Raw genomic sequence first — 20,328 nt, forward strand, 5'->3', positions numbered from 1 at the left:
TAAACTGTTTACAAAAAAAACTGCTTGTTCAGAGTTTTGATTCTTTTTCATTTAAATATTTTCTGAACTGGTGGCGCCAGTTATACATGTTAATAAGCGGAGATTCACGTTAAACAGTTTCACACAAACAAGTTCTTACCAAATATCAAACGTGTGGATTTCCAAACAGCTGCTGCAACTCAATCCAAAGTATTACTAAGAATCAAACACGGCTGCCAAATTACAAGAACAATTCCAGCATCGTGAACAAAGTATGTATATATATATATATATATATATATATTATATATATATATAATATATTATATATATATATTATATATATATATATATATATTATATATATATATATATATATTATATATATATATTATATATATATATATATATATAATATATATATGTCCAACAATGTCAGACATGACAGAAAACGCGATTATGCACAATATATATATATGAACACATTAAAATGAACGCTATGAGAACAAAGAGCAACTCAAGCATTATGTGGGTTTTCAAATGTTTAAAGTCAAACTCAATGAGGCTCAGAGTTCATCCACGAGGTCGACTGAAGCTCAAATCAAACGTCTCATGCTCCTGTTGGTGCTTCATGAACACCATGAAGAACAATCACCGGCTGCCTCAGTATAAACGTATATGTTCCACTGAGACAACAGATGCACAACATGTTTAAAATAAGACAGTTTAAACCCAAATGTTCCAGCCCGGATGTCTTTTATTTGAGTAACAATCCAGTTATATCTTTATTAATAACATTATCTTGGCAATTTGGGATAAAAGTCAACATCCTGGAAGACCAAAGAATTTTCAATGACGACCAATTTTATTTCGTCAAAGTGAAATCAGCTCACTGCCTCTTTATCGGAGCCTCTTCTCATCCTTATGCCTTCACAGGACCATGAACCATGACCCCCCCCCCACACACACACACACACAGTACAACAACACATGACTCCTAAGACGGCCACCAGAGACACTAACAGGGTTGAACTAGTTACATTTGCCCAAATGGTGAGAAAACAGCTGCACAGATTTCAAAGATGGTGATTTCCTTTATTGTTCTCTTTGGCAACAAATCCCATAAAAAGAGCACAACCAACGATGTATTGATTTCCTCTGTGCCACGGAGCGTTACTGACTCACTGGAGCACCAAATGTCTCTTAATCCGCCGCTGAATCTCGTCCCGCTCAAATGAACCTTCATATTTGTTGAAGGCGTTTCTAAAGATTAGGGAGGTGAGGAGGAGTTCAGAGGCGGAGCAACACGTCGTTCATTTTGGTCTTTTCATGAAGATTCAATGACCAAAACAAAAGTAAACATCAGCAGCTTTAAGCTGAAGACAAATCCAGTGAATTTACAGAATATGTAACTGAAACGAGGAATGAATCAAAAACAGTGTAAAAAAAAGGTTTTGAGTTAAATAATAAAGGCAGAGAGAATGTTTGTTCAGTAGCTGGTTAACACCAGCTCTCTCTGTGCACTGCATCAAATACAGCAACACGTTATTTATCTCACCATGTCAGACCATACGCATTTACATTCTGTTAGTTTCTGTTCAAATGAAGGAGAACAGCTTCACCTCACTTAAAGGTCACGCTGTAGATAGAAATCACGATTATTTTACTTTTTATTCAGTTTGTAGAAAGAAAACTCGTCCGAGAAAGCAATCCAACTCTACAGAAGGAAGTACGGCAGTAAAACATATTTATTTATGGTCGACTTCTAGAGCTGCAACGTTTACTGAATGTATTGATCGATACACAAGTACCGGTAATGAATGAACATTGTTGAGGCTTAAGTGGCTCATTGAAACATCTACGGCTCAGTCTCATTTCATTCATGTGACGATTGAAGCTTCTCAGATGATCAATGACAGAAAACTGAACGTCTTTCAGTCAAACGATTAAAACGAGCAGTCTGACTTCATCTCCTCTCCAGCTGTGAGACAATGTGAATCTTTTCACGAAGACGTTAAATGTTACAGAAAAACACGATTAATCGGACAGATTGTCAGATCATGAGAATAGTTGCAGCTTCAGTGCTCAATGTGTCCGTCTGTTTAGAAAGTGTTTTCAAACGTGTCTTTCATTTGTAGCTCATCTTAAAACTCTGAAGTGAAATCATACAGAAAGAATCATCGATTTCATCCTTTGACTGACGTTTCAGTCCAGAACACCATGAAACCTCACTTCAGGTTTTCTCTTCCACAACTTTTAGGAACACGATGCACGGACGTCATGTTGTCAAGTGTCACGTTTAAGCGTCTTTCTGAAGTAAAGAAGAAAATCACAAAGTTGTATCGCGTTGTTTTCTGATCCCGAACAGATAAAGAGACAAACGATGACCCGGCATCTCTGGACTAAACATTTATTCTGCAGCGAGGAGGAGGAGGAGGAGGAGGAGGAAGAAGAAGAAGAAGAAGAAGAGGAGGTAGAAGAAGAAGAGGAGGAGAAAGATTAGAGGAGAAGGAGAAAGAGGACAAGGAGGAGGAAGATTAGAAGAGGAGGAAGAAGAAGAGGAGGAAGAGGAGGAGGAGGAAGAGGAGGGCTCGGACAGTTTGTAAACACAATCAGTCTACATTTTGGTTCATCTGAAGATACTCCTTGTGTAGTTTCTCTTGGGCCTCGAAGAGCTTTCTCAGCTTCTTGGTTTGTCCTTTGCTCAGCTCCTTCCCCTCCACATCATGAGTGGGGAAACCCTGTTTAACAACAACAACAACAACGTCAACAACAACAACAACAACTTCCTTCTGATGAGTTTTCTGTCTCAATGCTGCACAAAATTATACCCAATTTATAGAAAACCGGCAAAAGAATGTTTCCCTCACATCTTTTACTTAAAAGTAGTAAAACAACAGAGTATATAGAGTACTTTACTCTTTCACTAGTTAAAGTAAAACAATAGAGTACTTTACTCTTTCACTAGTTAAAGTAAAACAATAGAGTACTTTACTCTTTCACTCGTTAAAGTAAAACTATAGAGTACTTTACTCTTTCACTAGTTAAAGTAAAACAATAGAATACTTTACTCTTTCACTAGTTAAAGTAAAACTATAGAGTACTTTACTCTTTCACTAGTTAAAGTAAAACAATAGAGTACTTTACTCTTTCACTAGTTAAAGTAAAACAATAGAGTACTTTACTCTTTCACTAGTTAAAGTAAAACAATAGAGTACTTTACTCTTTCACTAGTTAAAGTAAAACAATAGAGTACTTTACTCTTTCACTAGTTAAAGTAAAACAATAGAGTACTTTACTCTTTCACTAGTTAAAGTAAAACAATAGAGTACTTTACTCTTTCACTAGTTAAAGTAAAACAATAGAGTACTTTACTCTTTCACTAGTTAAAGTAAAACAATAGAGTACTTTACTCTTTCACTAGTTAAAGTAAAACAATAGAGTACTTTACTCTTTCACTAGTTAAAGTAAAACAATAGAGTACTTTACTCTTTCACTAGTTAAAGTAAAACAATAGAGTACTTTACTCTTTCACTAGTTAAAGTAAAACAATAGAGTACTTTACTCTTTCACTAGTTAAAGTAAAACAATAGAGTACTTTACTCTTTCACTAGTTAAAGTAAAACAATAGAGTACTTTACTCTTTCACTAGTTAAAGTAAAACAATAGAGTACTTTACTCTTTCACTAGTTAAAGTAAAACAATAGAGTACTTTACTCTTTCACTAGTTAAAGTAAAACAATAGAGTACTTTACTCTTTCACTAGTTAAAGTAAAACAATAGAGTACTTTACTCTTTCACTAGTTAAAGTAAAACTATAGAGTACTTTACTCTTTCACTAGTTAAAGTAAAACAATAGAGTACTTTACTCTTTCACTAGTTAAAGTAAAACAATAGAGTACTTTACTCTTTCACTAGTTAAAGTAAAACAATAGAGTACTTTACTCTTTCACTAGTTAAAGTAAAACAATAGAGTACTTTACTCTTTCACTAGTTAAAGTAAAACAATAGAGTACTTTACTCTTTCACTAGTTAAAGTAAAACAATAGAGTACTTTACTCTTTCACTAGTTAATGTAAAACAATAGAGTACTTTACTCTTTCACTAGTTAAAGTAAAACAATAGAGTACTTTACTCTTTCACTCGTTAAAGTAAAACAACAGAGTACTTTACTCTTTCACTAGTTAAAGTAAAACAATAGAGTACTTTAGTCTTTCACTCGTTAAAGTAAAACAACAGAGTACTTTACTCTTTCACTAGTTAAAGTAAAACAATAGAGTACTTTACTCTTTCACTAGTTAAAGTAAAACAATAGAGTACTTTACTCTTTCACTAGTTAAAGTAAAACAATAGAATACTTTACTCTTTCACTAGTTAAAGTAAAACAATAGAATACTTTACTCTTTCACTAGTTAAAGTAAAACAATAGAGTACTTTACTCTTTCACTAGTTAAAGTAAAACTATAGAGTACTTTACTCTTTCACTAGTTAAAGTAAAACAATAGAGTACTTTACTCTTTCACTCGTTGAAGTAAAACTATAGAGTACTTTACTCTTTCACTAGTTAAAGTAAAACAATAGAGTACTTTACTCTTTCACTCGTTGAAGTAAAACTATAGAGTACTTTACTCTTTCACTAGTTAAAGTAAAACAATAGAGTACTTTACTCTTTCACTAGTTAAAGTAAAACAATAGAGTACTTTACTCTTTCACTCGTTAAAGTAAAACTATAGAGTACTTTACTCTTTCACTAGTTAAAGTAAAACTATAGAGTACTTTACTCTTTCACTAGTTAAAGTAAAACTATAGAGTACTTTACTCTTTCACTAGTTAAAGTAAAACTATAGAATACTTTACTCTTTCACTAGTTAAAGTAAAACAATAGAGTACTTTACTCTTTCACTAGTTAAAGTAAAACAATAGAGTACTTTACTCTTTCACTAGTTAAAGTAAAACAATAGAGTACTTTACTCTTTCACTAGTTAAAGTAAAACAATAGAGTACTTTACTCTTTCACTAGTTAAAGTAAAACAATAGAATACTTTACTCTTTCACTAGTTAAAGTAAAACAATAGAATACTTTACTCTTTCACTAGTTAAAGTAAAACAATAGAATACTTTACTCTTTCACTAGTTAAAGTAAAACAATAGAATACTTTACTCTTTCACTAGTTAAAGTAAAACAATAGAATACTTTACTCTTTCACTAGTTAAAGTAAAACAATAGAGTACTTTACTCTTTCACTAGTTAAAGTAAAACAATAGAGTACTTTACTCTTTCACTAGTTAAAGTAAAACAATAGAGTACTTTACTCTTTCACTAGTTAAAGTAAAACAATAGAGTACTTTACTCTTTCACTAGTTAAAGTAAAACAATAGAGTACTTTAGTCTTTCACTCGTTAAAGTAAAACAACAGAGTACTTTACTCTTTCACTAGTTAAAGTAAAACAATAGAGTACTTTACTCTTTCACTAGTTAAAGTAAAACAATAGAGTACTTTACTCTTTCACTAGTTAAAGTAAAACAATAGAGTACTTTACTCTTTCACTAGTTAAAGTAAAACAATAGAGTACTTTACTCTTTCACTAGTTAAAGTAAAACAATAGAGTACTTTACTCTTTCACTCGTTAAAGTAAAACAACAGAGTACTTTACTCTTTCACTAGTTAAAGTAAAACAATAGAGTACTTTAGTCTTTCACTCGTTAAAGTAAAACAACAGAGTACTTTACTCTTTCACTAGTTAAAGTAAAACAATAGAGTACTTTACTCTTTCACTAGTTAAAGTAAAACAATAGAGTACTTTACTCTCTCACTAGTTAAAGTAAAACAATAGAATACTTTACTCTCTCACTAGTTAAAGTAAAACAATAGAATACTTTACTCTTTCACTAGTTAAAGTAAAACAATAGAGTACTTTACTCTTTCACTCGTTAAAGTAAAACAACAGAGTACTTTACTCTTTCACTCGTTAAAGTAAAACAATAGAGTACTTTACTCTTTCACTCGTTGAAGTAATGCATTTGTGCAAAGTGCTGTAAATAGTTATTCTGGACTCGAGGGATTTACCGCTTCGTCGAACTTGGAATACTTGTCGGTTTCTGTGCGAAACATGTCACACGGCGGCAGCTTCATCTTTGCCAGTTTAGCCGTCTGAAACACAGAAGAAGACGCGAGTGAGTGAACCTGTTTGTGGATCAAGAGAAACCAAACGAGTGGAACTGAGCCACCTCTTGTTCTTGTTTCTTCTTGGCCGTTTCCTCCTTCTTCTTCTTCTTCTCCGCCTCCATCTGTGAGAGAAGAGAAACCAGCAGAGTTCACACATCACCTCAATATTAACATCCCTCATGAAAGATATTCCCTTCTTGTGCAGCGGTCTGTCTCTTCAGCACAGTCGCTCCTGACTGGTGCACAGAATGACCAACGGAACAGTGGACCTGACTGCTTGCTGAGGCAGCAGACAGACACTTTACAACAGCAATACTGGACACAAAGTGTGGTTTATATTCACATATATTATTGTTAGTGGTATAATTATTTTACGAATCATACTTGACTTGTGCTTTTTAATTGACATTTTTAAATAAATAAATGCATTTCGTTGCTCTTGCGAATAATTTACATAAATACAGTGAAATATTACCTGGCTAAAAAAACAGAAAAGCCACAGTTTGGTCGATTCCTCTGAGCTTCCGCGCCTCAAATAACGGCATCAAGCTGTGACGTTGTGCGGACACAAGATGACAAACTTTATTAGTCCTTTCTAACTTTGACAAAGGCAGCGCTTTTCACAATAAAAGCCCGAGACGTGTACACTGTAACTGTTAAGCAGAGGGAACTCAAAGGAAGCTCAACAAAAGAGCTTTCAGTAGCTTCAGTCTATACAACAGTGTAGCTATTTACCCATGATGCTTTGTGTTGTGTGGTTGTGTCCTATAGTTTTAAAAACAAACTGCTCCAAACAGGAAGCTGTGTTGTTATTTGTAGTCATGTCGTAATTAATGTGGAGACGTCCTCTTGACTCCCTCACCTGCTTCTTCTCCTCTCGCTCCTTCAGTAATGTCTCCTTGTCGACCAGCTTCACCACGGTGGGCAGACCTGAGGACACAGGAAGCGATTCAACGAGGAGACTTTCTGTGAAACACGTTTATTATTTACCATCAGCATCGTGCGTCGATCCCGGGACCTTTTCAACCACATCTTGATAGTGAGTCGCTTATCTTAACAAAATGATATTTGACTTTATAATACTGAGGTGAGTCCATGAAAAGAGAAAGATTAAGATCAGTTCTGTTACCTTCATGATCTTCAAGTCGGACTCCGAGCGCCGGGAACGTTTCGTCACGAACGACGTCACACAGCTGCAGCAACTCCGTCACTAGATCACATCAGATCAGACAAAATAAAAGGAAAGGAAATAAAATAAAGTCAAAATTAAAAAGAAAGTCAAAAGAAAGTAAAAAGTCAAAATTAAGTAAAAATGAAACAAAAATAAAACAAAACAAAATAAAACAAAACAAAATAAAAAATAAAATAAAAATACATTCCATTAAATAAAGGCCTTAATAATTGGACCCTGAAGAGAAACTATGACAGTAAAAAGTGTTAAAATATGATGATAAATGTTTCTACTTTCTCTGATTCAACACTAACATGATATTCTAAGCAGACGTAAACATGATAACACAACTTTAACATATTTCGGAGTTCTTACCTTTCTGCTCTCGGGCGATTTTTCGGACGCCCTCTCTGAACTCTGACAGCACGGTGAGGTACGGCATCACGGTGCTCTCCAGCTGGAAACACCAACACAGCGAGAGCAACATCTTACTGAAGGTTTCTTTAGTGGAAGCAGCTTAAAAACATCCTGTAAACCTGAGCAGTAACAGCTTGATGTACGCAATCATCTGTTTCACAGGAATCACAGATACATTTTAACATCGATGAAGTCATTCAGTTACTTTTAATTATTATTTTATTCTGACAAAACATAATCTAAAAGTTTAACGATGGACAAAACAAATCACCCGGTAGAAGAAAAACAAGGATGCTGGTCACATGACGGATGTGATTCACACGAGACAAAGTGATCTTAAGATCGACTGCTGAGGAAAACATTAACAAGAGAGTCATCTCAGATGTCTCACGAGCATCACCCAATCATAATCAGCGTGAACAGATTCATTTCCATCAACAATAGAAACAGAAATCTCTGGACTTACATCGATGCTCTGACTTTGTCCTCCCACTGGGAAACCGATGGGCTCCGATCCTTCAATGGCACCAAATATCTAAATGACAAACACATAAAAACAATGTCTAGACCCGTAAAACAGCCTCAACAGCATAAAACAAAGGAGTCACACAGACGCTAGATTAGCATTAGCATCACACGACCCACCAGATAATAAAGTGCATGAAACACAGATATTTCACCTCACTCACAATCATCAAATGATTAATGGACACACATCAAATAACAACAATGTGTCTGAACATCAAGTGAACAGTGTTTATATGAGCTGTTGTAAATCTTTAAACTGCATTACCCAGAATGCTTAGAATCACAGTGTTTGTTTACATGAAAGCAGGCACTTGAAATCAGTGAAAACATGTTTAATAAATAGTCACATTGTTGGTGTTCACTCTGTTCTTTTGATTATTTCAGTAACAATGAATGGATTGAATGGAAAGGCCTTTAAAAAGGGTTTAAGTGAAGCTCACTGCCCCCTAGTGGTGGCTTCATGATCTGTTCCCAGTGGGCGAGTTTCAAAACTAAATACAGAAAGCAGGGTGAACAATAACGTCCTGTCGGACTGAAAGCAGGATGTTCGACGGCCCATTATCCCGAAAAAACAGCCATACGTTATGATTGATATGATGAGTTGACGTTGTCTGTTAAATTGAGCAAAATGTTCACAGTCTGTAAAGTATTAAAGCAGACCGTCACTTCAGAGCAACGTGTCTTCAGAGCAGTGGGCTTTTATTTTGGTGAAAAAACGCTGTTGGACGTCAGTTGTTTTTTTTTGCTCAAATAGGAAGTTTTTCAAACGATTGTTGTTTTGGAATATCGGGCCTCTGGACCAATGGGCAGACCTCATATTTCACATGGAGCGTCATGTCTAAATGTAAATATAAAAGGAACTGGAGTGTAAATCATTCAATCCAAACATAAAGTGACATATCTATAATCTGAACCCTCTTTTTATTTCCATTGTTGCTGCTGCTGTTTGATCATCAGCTCACAGACACTCAACAGTTAGTTGCGGCTCCTTCTGTCCAGTTAGAGCATCGAAACCTTCCGTTACCCAAAGGGCGAGTCGTGTCGCTACGCAACGAGCTGACGAACGCGTGGGCCGTGGTGAGCAGCAGCCTCGAAGCTCTTAACTCACACACGGCTGCGAGTACAGCGTGACACGGTGCTCACCTTCAGCATGTTGGTGAGGTACACGGCGACGCTCTCCACCAGCATGCGGTTGGGCCTCAGCTTGGCGCTCTTCCTGCCGGCGATGTAGCTGTTGCTCAGGCCGACCAGCAGCCTCATCTCCTCCACGGCGGTGCGAGTGTCCACGTTGTCGCACAGAGCCTCGTGGACGGCACACTTCCTGTCGTAGAAACTGGAAAACACAAGTAGACCGCTTTAAGAAAAGAAGCTTTTGAAGCTTGTTGTTTTAATGCGTTTGGGAAGATTCCCGGAGGTGAAACCGCGTCTTTGCTCCCTCACCCGCTGTTGAGCTCCGTCTCTGCCTCCTCCCACTTCTCAAAGCGACCGGTGATGTCAGTAGGAGCTCGCATTATGTCCTTCACATTCAGGAAGAACTCCTGTCACATGAACGGCACAAAAACAGCTGATTAATGAAATATATATGCATCACAATATGTACTCAAACTTCCCATTTGTCATATTGTCGACTCACATTCATGAACTTCTCGTACTGGACGGCCGACTCCATGGTGTTGGAGGAGTAGTCCAGGGTGTCTTTCCAGGAATGCATTAAGAAAGCCAGACGGAGCTGACGAGCTGCAGGAGGACGGAGAGGAAAACGGTCTCTACTTCTGTCACACAACACATCCAGAGGCGCTCTGCTGGAACTTAAAGACACGGTAGTGATGTTCTTCTCCAGAGTCAGAGCTCTACTACAGAAGAGTCTATAGAAACACACAGGAGGACCATGTTCTGCTGTGGACGTATTCTAGACTCTAGAATCTTTATCACTGTCAGTTTTAGGCTGTATTGAGAAGATTTCCACCTCTTTACCTTTCTGTCAGAGAACTGAAGCTGTTATCTTTGCTCTCTTCATCAGACTCCATTGATAACAACAGTGATTTAACCTCTCAGAACGCTGACTCACACAAACACACTTCACCTGCACTGTCCCTTTAAGCACCACGAGAGGTTTCGTCTGCAGACAGACTTTCATAAAGAAACAGATCTACAGCACCGGCGACGCCCAGCGGGGGAGTCACCTGAGTTCCTCTCCAAGGCGTCTTTAATAGTGATGAAGTTCTTCAGAGATTTCGACATCTTGCAGCCCGAGATCGTCAGGTGTCCGGTGTGCAGGAAGTATCGGACCCAGTAATCGTTCTCAAAGAACGCCTGTGAGGACAACAGGCGAACTCTGTTACCTTCTGTTTGACTGCAAACAGCTTTGTAATACTTCAGTTGATCATCTTCCAAAGAAATACATTTAAATAACTCAAGAGCAACGTCTCTTTCTAGAAATGACCGGTTCCCCATCAGACCTGGTTGTGAGACGTTTCATGGAGTTACTAAAGTCTCTTAAAGGAACAGTTCGACATTTAAAGAACTTGAAGCTTTCTTCAGATGAGTCAGAGGAGAACATTACCTGGTATTATTGTACAGATTAAGAGAACAAGGCCCAGTTTCCAGTCTTTGTGCTAAGCTAAGCTAGCTGGCTGCTTGCGATAGCTTCAGATTTAGCGTACAGACGTGATTCAATCAGTGAAAAGGTGAAAAGATGAGAATCACAAAGAGATGGGAGATGCTCTGCTATCTTCAGGTACAGGCTCGTGATCTCTGGAAAGAGACGTTGCTGTTGAGTTCAAATGTATTTTCAATAATCAATAAAGGTGGATTTTTGGGTGGTTTTGTGTACCTCAGACTGAGCCAACTCGTTGTCGTGATGGGGGAACCGGAGATCAAACCCCCCCCCGTGGATGTCCACGGACTCCCCCAAGACGGAGCCGGCCATCGCCGAGCACTCAATGTGCCAGCCCGGCCTTCCCTGTGACATCACAACATTCAAATGACAGTCAACGTCGCACCGATCACTGGAAGGCGTCCGCATCGTCTGCATGGAGGAGCAGCGCTCACCTTCCCCCACGGAGAGTCCCACGAAGGCTCTCCGGGCTTGGAGGCTTTCCACAAGGCGAAGTCATTGGGGGACTTTTTCTCACTCAGCCGGTCAGCGGAGACGCTCAGGTCACCTGCAGGGCCACAAGAGACACGTGAGGGACCAACACGACCAGCAACGGACTCATGGAAGTAGCAACACGGTCACTGAAGATAGATCCATCTTCAGCATTCATGTTTACAGGAGATTAGAACACTTCTGACTCCCGGTGCTAGAAAGACATCGTGGATCTCATTCTGCAAACCATCAGGATGACGTGAAGGCTGCTTTAATCACAGAGAACATCGTAAGATGTGCAGCTTTGTACCTTCTCCCTCTTGTAAAGCCTTCTGGTCTCCGACCGCCTCCGGCACCAGTTTGGCGTACGAGTGCTGCGGACTGGCGTCGAACTTCAAGGTGTTGAAGTACACGGAGCCGTTTGACTCGTACCTGTGAACACGAGGAAAACAGAATCACCACAAAGTGCCCCGTCGATAACGGACGCACGCGTGAACGCGAGGAGCTTCTTCCTCACCCGTAACCGTTTGACACGACCTTCTTCACAAACTCCACGATCTCCGGCACGTATTCACTGACTCGCGTGAGAACGTCTGGAGGAAGAACCTGGTGGTCGCAGAGACGATTTACACACAACAAACAACAATAAACAAACACAACGTGGTCAGAAGTACCACAACAAACTACAGTCTCAAATATGACTGTGTGCTGCTGCACGAAGCTGTAAGAGGAGCAGAGGGGCGGAGCCCAAACCAAAGACAGCGTTGTCCACATACTCGTGACCACATTATGCATATTCATAATCAAAGTGAATCTGTTTGATCTGTTCTCTATAACGTGGATCAAGTTCACTTTCTGACACATTCTCAGCGTAAATTAATGAAAGTACGAGTGCAATGTCATGTTTACAATATGACTATAGCAGATTCCAATGTTTACTTTTTAATATTCACTGAATATTCAGGAAGTGTCCAAGGCAAAATGATGACGCGCCTTTTCATTGTGTCCATTGTGTGTCCTTGCCAGCTCAGCTGAGAGCAACAGGAAGCTGTTTTGAGCATGAACGACCATGCATTATGACGGCGATGTATCTGTGACACCGTTTCTCTGTCTGCAGACAAATTAATTATCACGGCAACTCTGTTCATTGGTCAGACTTTGTGTTGTTTGATATTAACTGAAAAACCTCCACTTTCTTCTCCCGACTAGTCTTCGGAATTTTCCACAACACAGTTCACACGGAGAGAATGAAAGAATACAATCTGCTGACCCACTCCCTCAGTCTGATGTAAACACGTTTCTCTTCTGTGTTTAGGACTTCACAACAGGTGGATAAGCTTTAACTTCATTCATTCTTTATTATTTTGGCATTTTTTTTGTCGGGATCCTCGTTGTCACTGTTTGTCGACGTAATTCTTATTTTGTCCACAAGAGGCTGAAGTGCACATAACCGCTGACTCACAGTATATGTTCCTGTGTCAGAATTAAAACTCCCCTTTTTAAAACATGGGGCAGAGGTGCACTTCAGCCTCTTGTGGACAAAATGAGAATTACAACAACAAACACTTAACGATGATACTGACCAAGAAAGCACCAATGACGTCATCTCTCCTCTCCTTCGGAGGCTCCTCGCGTTAATACACAACAGTGCTTCTACTCACGTTCAGGGCCTCCATGTCTCTGTGGTACTCTCCCTCCCAATAATTAGGGAGAATGGAGAAGATGGAATTCTCTGTGACTTGACTTCCAAACTGCTTGTCCAACCAATCAGACAGCAAGTCCTTTGAGTTCTCCAGCAGCACCTGGAGACAACCGAGGATACGTTAAAGCCAATCAAAGTGTGTACAACACACCGCCCTCAAGCTAATAAGGACTAATACAGTCAAAATAAGAATACATTAAAGCCAATTCAAGTTTAAGCAAACAAGAAACACTTTCCAGTCTTCATGCTAAGCTAAGTTAGCTGCTTGCGATGGCTTCAGATTTAGCACGCAGACGTGATTCCGTCAGTATTTCCCCAACATGTCGGACTTCTCCCTATGAAGAGATAAACTGGTCACATGTGGAAGTGACCAAAGTCAAGGCGGCTCCGTCTCACCCGGGCCAGAGGCTGCACGACGGCGTGGGCTGCTTTGCCCTCCATCGCTGCCTGCAGGGGCAGCAGAGCGGCGGTGACGGCAGCGTCCAGCCTCTCCAGCATCTGCTTCTTATCCGGGTCGGTCGTCGAAGCCAAGACGACCTGAAAGGGCTGAAAATGAACACATGCATTAAGTCTATAAAGCTCTTTAAATTGTGTTGTCCTTATTTTTGAATGATTTTAATGATAAAGAAATACTACTTCTCTCTTGATTTATTATCTCAGTAAACATTGTAAACATGAGTTTATGTCTCAATCTCTAGTTTCAAGTCTTCTTCAATACAGCATGATGTTCATTTAGTACATTATGGTCCATTTAGAGTCACACAGACCATAAAGCAGGGGATGCTTTAGGGCGGGGCTACAGTGATTGACAGGTCTCTTATAGACCATAAAGCAGGGGATGCTTTAGGGCGGGGCTACACGTGATTGACAGGTCTCTTATAGACCATAAAGCAGGGGATGCTTTAGGGCGGGGCTACACGCTGATTGACAGGTCTCTAATAGACCATAAAGCAGGGGATGCTTTAGGGCGGGGCTACACGTGATTGACAGGTCTCTAATAGACCATAAAGCAGGGGATGCTTTACGGCGGGGCTACACAGTGATTGACAGGCGTCTCTAGAAGCTCTTTGTTGTTGTATCAAAGGGTTTAAGAGAGCTTCTGTCTCACCTCTCTGGCGCTCAGGACGTCCTGCAGTATTTGAGCCGCTTGTGGCTGTTTCTCCTTGTACTGGTCCAGGAGGTGGTTCTGCCGGGCCCGCTTAATGATCTGAGAGGAGGAAACACCAACGTTAAGCAACACAAAGGAAAAGGACATGACGGCCCATAAGAAACCGTGTTAGAAACCTTCAACATCAATACGTAGCTGTTTAATTGAACTAAACACTGACTGCATCATTAGCATCATCAATGGCTACTTCATTATCATGTAGGTCTTTCTCTGTTGATGTCTTATGTTTGTTCATGATTGAATCCTTTTGATGTATAAACCTCTGAACTGCACTTGAACTCATTCTGTGTCTGTGCTGATCCAGATTCAGTGACGGTTAGAAGGTTTTTATGTGTCATTGTGCGACAGCGTTACACTACAAACTTCAGTCTGAAGTCCCAATCAGCTGCATACAAAGGAAAACTACAAAAACTACATTACATATGGAGGGTGGAGGAAGAATGAAGGAGTCTCACAGCCGGAGCAAATAAGCTACAAACCAATCAAAACTACAATGACGCATCTTAACATGGTAAATATCACTATTTTAAGCTTCGGTTGTGTTTTCTGACGTCACACATGATGTGTTCAAGGACCGTCTGAAAGATTAAAATCTGAAGATAATGACGGTTTCCACAGCTTCCTGCTCTGATAAACGGTGTAGTTTAGGTGACGGTTGGGAGGGTTAATCAAAGATGATAAAGTCACTGATTAACCGTTCCTTACACTCACTTTGTCATCTATGTCTGTGATGTTCATGCAGTAGAAGACATCGTACTTGAAGTAGTCCTTCAGTATCCTTCGCAGAATATCAAAAGATATGTAGGATCTGAACACACAGACAGATTAGAAAATATTGTTTTCAATACAATTACAGTTAATTGATTGTTTGCTATTAAAAACTATTTTCCAGCTTCTTAAATGATTTCTTTCTGGTTTCTTGACTTCTACAACAGTGAATTAAACATCTTTTACTAAACACGACATTCGAGGACGTCGTCTTGGGCTTTGGGTCACACCAATCTTCCTTTTAACCAATTTTCTGACATTTTTATTGACAAAACAACTACTTGAGAAAATAATCAACATATTAATGGACAATGACAACACTGGTTAGTTAACGAAGCTGCCGTCTGCAGTGCTCTGTGCTGGGACGTGTTTACCTGGCGTGTCCCATGTGAGAGGCGTCGTACACCGTCGGTCCACAGCAGTACCACGAGACCCGGTTCCCTTTCTGAGGAACAAACGGCTCCTGAAACACAAAGACCGTCACACAATACATCAAGCAGCAGAGAACAGACTGCATGTGGTCTCTGTACACACGTGACTGTGATTAATAAGAATTATTCATACGGATTTACAGCCCGTGATGGTTTAACATGCGACATGTTTGTCCAACATGGAACCAAGAGAAAGATGAATTGTTAATGTCATTAATCAACAGGGATTGAAATCCTAACGATCGTCACTTAGTCTCTGCTGTGCTGCATGAATGTGTTTATGTTTTTTAATCTATTTTATCTTCATACAAACAACGTGCAGTGACGTCTTTCCAAAGCATCTTTTTATGCAAGAACACAAACGAGTGGCACAGCGGTTCAGACGTTTCCTACATTCATGGAGTCACTGCCTCTGCTCTTTGTCATCACCTTATAAGGAGCTTCATCTCCATCAGAAGAGTCAGCTGACGACCTTCCTCTGCCCTTCATACAGATTACATCACAACGGAGAGTTTCACTTTGTAAATCCTCACCGCTCACAGCAGAACATCAGAAGGTCTACACAGGAAGCAGATAAAGGTTTTACTTCCTGACTGAGCTGCAGTGACTAACAGACGGACGCACGTTCCAGAGTGATGTTCACAACAAACCACTCAACCTGTGAGCAACTTTATATTCTGCATCATTTCCCCACAAAGACAAAGATCTGATATCTTCATCTTCGCCTCCTCTCCTCTTCCTCCTGCTCCTCCTCCGCTCCTCCTCTCCCCTTCCTACTCCCCTCCTCCTATCCTCCTCCTCCTCCTCCTCCTCCTCCTCCCCTCCTCCTATCCTCCACCTCCTCCTCCCCTTCCTCCTCCTCCTCCTCTCCTCCTCCTCCTTCCCTCTCTCCTCCTCCCCTCCTCTCCGCCTCTCCTCCTTCCCTCTCTCCTCCTCCCCTTCCTCCTCCTCCTCCTCCTCCTCTCCTCCTCCTTCCCTCTCTCCTCCTCACCTCTCCCCTCCTCCCATCCTCCTCCTCCTCCTCATTCCCTCTCCCCTCCTCCCATCCTCCTCCTCTCTCTCCTCCTCCTCTCTCCTCCTCCTTCCCTCTCTCCTCCCCTCCTCCTCCTCCTCCTCCTCACCTCCTCTCCTCTCCCCTCCTCCTCCTCCTCCTCTCTCCTCCTCCTCCTCCCCTCTCTCCTCCTCCTTCCCTCTCTCCTCCCCTCCTCCTTCCCTCTCCTCCTCCTCCTCTCCTCCTCCTCCTCTCTCCTCCTCCTCCTCCTCCTCCTCCTCCTCCTCCTCCTCCTCCTCCTCCTCCTCCTCCTCCTCCTCCTCCTCCTCCTCCTCCTCCTCCTCCTCCTCCTCCTCCTCACCTTTGCTCTGGTCAGGCTGTTGTAGAGGTGGAGTTGAGGAACATCTGTCCCTGCTGGAGGAGACCAGGCCGGCTGAACCCGCTTTCCTTTCACTGGAAGACACAAAAGAAGACAATTCAAACGTTCCAGTCTTGATGAATGTAACTGTAGCTTTAAAACATCACTGACGGAGAAAACCTCCTCAGCTCTACTCATCTGAATCTGTGTCGTGCTGCAACAAGTTCTCTTATTTTGCTTCTTCACTAAGATTTCCAGTAAAACAATTTGCAAAAAGGAAGCAACATGCGGCTCAAAGCTGGAGGATCTGCTCAGCGGTCCTGTGAAGGATCAAAGCAGCGACTTCCTGCAAATGTCACACTTCTGTGTCTGCAGCCGTTTCAACACCAGGTTGTGTTTCATGTCTACGGGGGTTTTTCCAGCTGCTGACGTTTTGTTGGAACAGAGATAAACTAACTCTCTCCTGCGTTCGCCTACAAGCACCACGTACTGCATGCTGCCATGACGAGTCACAGCTGGAACTCAATCAAATGCTCAATGATTTCAGGCTTCATGCGTGTCAGTGTTTTGCAGACGGGCACGTTCGAGCTGCCTCTCAGTCTCCGGACCTCAGACAGCACCTCCATCCAGGCCGTCTACTCACTGCTTCTCTCAGGGTGGAGGTCCCGCAGGGCTGCTATGTGTCTGTACCAGCGCAGAGCGTGGACATGCCGCGGGTCTGGGGGTCTGCGGAGGAGCCGAAAGGCTTCCCGGTCGGCCTGGGAGGGGCTGAACCCAGCCAGGTAGCCGCGTGGGGTCAGGTAGTCGTTCAGGGCCGCTGCCAGCGCGGACTCCTCATTTATCTGAAGCAAGAAGCCAAACTCAAAGGCTGCAGAAACAAGAGGGCAGACCACGAGTTCACCAGAGACCAGGCTCAGCACCACGAGTTCACCAGAGACCAGGCTCAGCACCACGAGTTCACCAGAGACCAGGCTCAGCACCACGAGTTCACCAGAGACCAGGCTTGAGTTGGGATTGTTCTGCTCTCGGTATCATGTTTGAACGTTAGAGAAGAGTAGATTGTTGTCATGTTTGGTATGCACAGCTGTAATACTGCTCTCATGACTCATTATCTTATTACAGGAGTCGGACAACATCCCAGACGTTTTAGAGACGTGTAACTGACACGACGTCTCAGAGTTAACTCTGTAAACGGGACATGAAACAGACTCTACATGTGATTTCAATGAGAAACTCACACAAAGTAATGTAGAGAACATACGGATACACGAGTAAATATCAATTCATGTTGATCAGTTCAGCGCTCTGCAATAACAAAGCTGCTCTCTGTCTGAAAAGGAAACGCACCGTTTCCCAGAAACCACCAACGAGTAAGAGTGTAACTGAAATTAACTGGATGAACTTTCCAAACAGTGTGAACCCAAAAAGTCAAAAGGAAACTTAAATGTGTTTCTCGACTCAAGCAGAGGACCTGAGACTGAAAAGAAAGAAAGTGAGAGAAACAAACACAACGTGAAGCTGGAGGAGAAGTAGACACAATAGAACCAACGCTGTTCTAAAGCAGCTTTTAAAGCAAAGGAGACACGAGACAAAGGATTCAAACAGGACACAGAGGTCTGCACAGACCACCAGAGGTCTGCACAGACCACCAGAGGTCTGCACAGACCACCAGAGGTCTGCACAGACCACCAGAGGTCTGCACAGACCACCAGAGGTCTATACAGAGGTCTGCACAGACCACCAGAGGTCTGCACAGACCACCAGAGGTCTGCACAGACCACCAGAGGTCTGCACAGACCACCAGGACTCTGTGATGTTTGCAATGGAGACAATCTGCTTATTGAGGTTCTTCAGTCATCAATGATTTACACATTAAACCTTCATCACTAAGATGCAGCAGTGTGTCAGACTGAGCTTTGAAAAGCTGAGCTGAGCTTGTTTTGATTGGCTGTCTTATTATTATTATTGTTATTATTATGGCTTTAAATAATAACAACAATAATAATCATCATATGAATGAGAACAATAAAAGTACTTCCTATTAATAATAATGATAATAGTAACAGATCAAACAAGATGATGCAACTGTGCAAAACTGAAAGTAAAAACCAAACATATACAAACAATTAAACGTCTATTATGAAATAATAAACTCACAAAGAAGTTAAACTAAAATCCTACAGATTCTATGACTCACAAGAGCAGACTGACCGAGGCAGAGTCGTAAGAAGAGAAGAAATGATGATTCATGGACAGATGTTCTACTGCACACAGGACTTAAAGGAGGAGTAGTGCTATTATTATACAAGAGTACAGATGTTGCAACAACATCTGTACTCTTGTATAATAATAATAATAATAATAATAATAATAATACAAGTTATTCCAAAAGGGTCTCAGGACCTTTGGTCCCTTAAATAAAATATACATGACTTGTCAAACAGAAACTAAACGGATCAAACTGGATGTTAAGAAATAATATGATTTTGCATAAACTCACATTCCACAAACAGATCACAGTCTTAATAATTCTTTATTTTATTGTTTTCTGGAAATATATCCGCAGTCAACCAAGGATGTCAAGTAACATCTGGCCAGATGTGAAGTTATAAAAAGATGCTGATGTATTAGAAACGGAATGAACAGCCTGTATTGTCTCAGGCCATAAATTACAGTTTTGTGGTTATGTTAAACATCAACTACCAATTTCCATCAGTTTTTTATTAATTAAAGCGTTATTTTTAATGAATTCATAATTCAATAAATGTATTTTAAATTGTATTTCAATCAGTCTAAAGATGATTTCGTTTCTTTACATCACACTAGGACACACCAAACACCATTCAACACCCTGAACCAATGACAACAGCAGTCAGTGTATCTAAAGAAAATATTGTTATATAATATATAGAAATATATCTACATATATCTACAAATTATATATATGCCGAACTGAAGAATGAGCTCCTTTAAACTCTTGGAGTTGTATTCGTTGACCTGCGTGTCTCTGCTGAAGCAGTGATGATCTTAAATGGTCAGAATTTTAAAGAAGGTTCGGCTTGTCATTAACCGACCGGTGTTACCTTTAGCTACGGCTTTAGCTACCACAGCTAACGGCAGCCTGTTGGCTGTCACAGCTCGTGAACACGCATTAAATCCTGCTAACGTGTCTGTTACGAGATCAGAACAGAATCAGCTTTATCAGCTTCATTGGCCATGTGTGCTTACGCATATATGGAATTTGACTCCGGTTTCCACTCCGCTCTCAATGTACAAACACAATTTTTCAATAAACAACAACAAAAAAAATGTATACAAAGAATAAGAAAGGGCAGCAAAAAAATATATATTTTCAGAGATAAAAACAAACAAACGTTATTTACGGTACCTGGCTCTGCTGCGGTCGACATAGCTGCAGCGCTGGATGTTTGGATGATGCTGATGCAACAATAACGTGTCCGGAAGAAGAACCCGAGCATTAAACGCGAGCAGTAGGAACCGGAACCAAAGTGTTCCAACCAGAGTGCGGGGGCAGGGGGGACGTTAGTAACTGACGGACT

The 20,328-nt window shown here is 40.8% G+C and overlaps 1 protein-coding gene across 2 annotated transcripts; it reads right to left on the reverse strand.

Moving 5' to 3' along the window:
* Positions 1-718: 718 nt before the first annotated feature.
* Positions 719-20,267, reverse strand: cars1 (cysteinyl-tRNA synthetase 1). 2 transcript variants are annotated; one of them, XM_079287980.1, is made up of 23 exons: positions 20,157-20,267; positions 16,772-16,863; positions 15,849-15,977; positions 15,363-15,451; positions 14,932-15,028; positions 14,161-14,259; positions 13,449-13,598; positions 13,012-13,152; positions 11,868-11,956; positions 11,661-11,782; positions 11,314-11,426; positions 11,096-11,224; positions 10,446-10,575; positions 9,896-9,999; positions 9,703-9,800; positions 9,406-9,595; positions 8,201-8,269; positions 7,693-7,774; positions 7,276-7,356; positions 7,009-7,076; positions 6,209-6,268; positions 6,048-6,131; positions 719-2,720 (listed from the first exon to the last, which is right to left on the reverse strand). In XM_079287980.1, exons 3-23 carry the CDS (start codon positions 15,906-15,908, stop codon positions 2,592-2,594), a joined length of 2,184 nt encoding a protein of 727 aa, XP_079144106.1. In that variant the 5' UTR covers positions 15,909-15,977; positions 16,772-16,863; positions 20,157-20,267; the 3' UTR covers positions 719-2,591. The 2 variants fall into 2 exon arrangements, with proteins under 2 accessions (XP_079144106.1, XP_079144105.1); XM_079287979.1 differs by lacking the exon at positions 15,849-15,977 and having other exon boundaries at positions 20,157-20,261.
* Between the last annotated feature and the right edge of the window lie 61 nt (positions 20,268-20,328).

Source organism: Melanostigma gelatinosum, assembly GCF_949748355.1.
Source record: "Melanostigma gelatinosum genome assembly, chromosome: 2".
Classification (NCBI taxonomy): domain Eukaryota; kingdom Metazoa; phylum Chordata; class Actinopteri; order Perciformes; family Zoarcidae; genus Melanostigma; species Melanostigma gelatinosum.

Excerpts from the sequence above, each read along its gene's own strand:
- cars1 (XM_079287979.1), bottom strand. The coding sequence starts at position 20,247 with ATGCTCGGGTTCTTCTTCCGGACACGTTATTGTTGCATCAGCATCATC. Across the intron at positions 10,576-11,095 it reads ACGAGTTGGCTCAGTCTGAG|GCGTTCTTTGAGAACGATTA; the intron begins GTACACAAAACC and ends TTGTCCTCACAG. Across the intron at positions 2,721-6,047 it reads ATTCCAAGTTCGACGAAGCG|GGTTTCCCCACTCATGATGT; the intron begins GTAAATCCCTCG and ends GTTGTTAAACAG.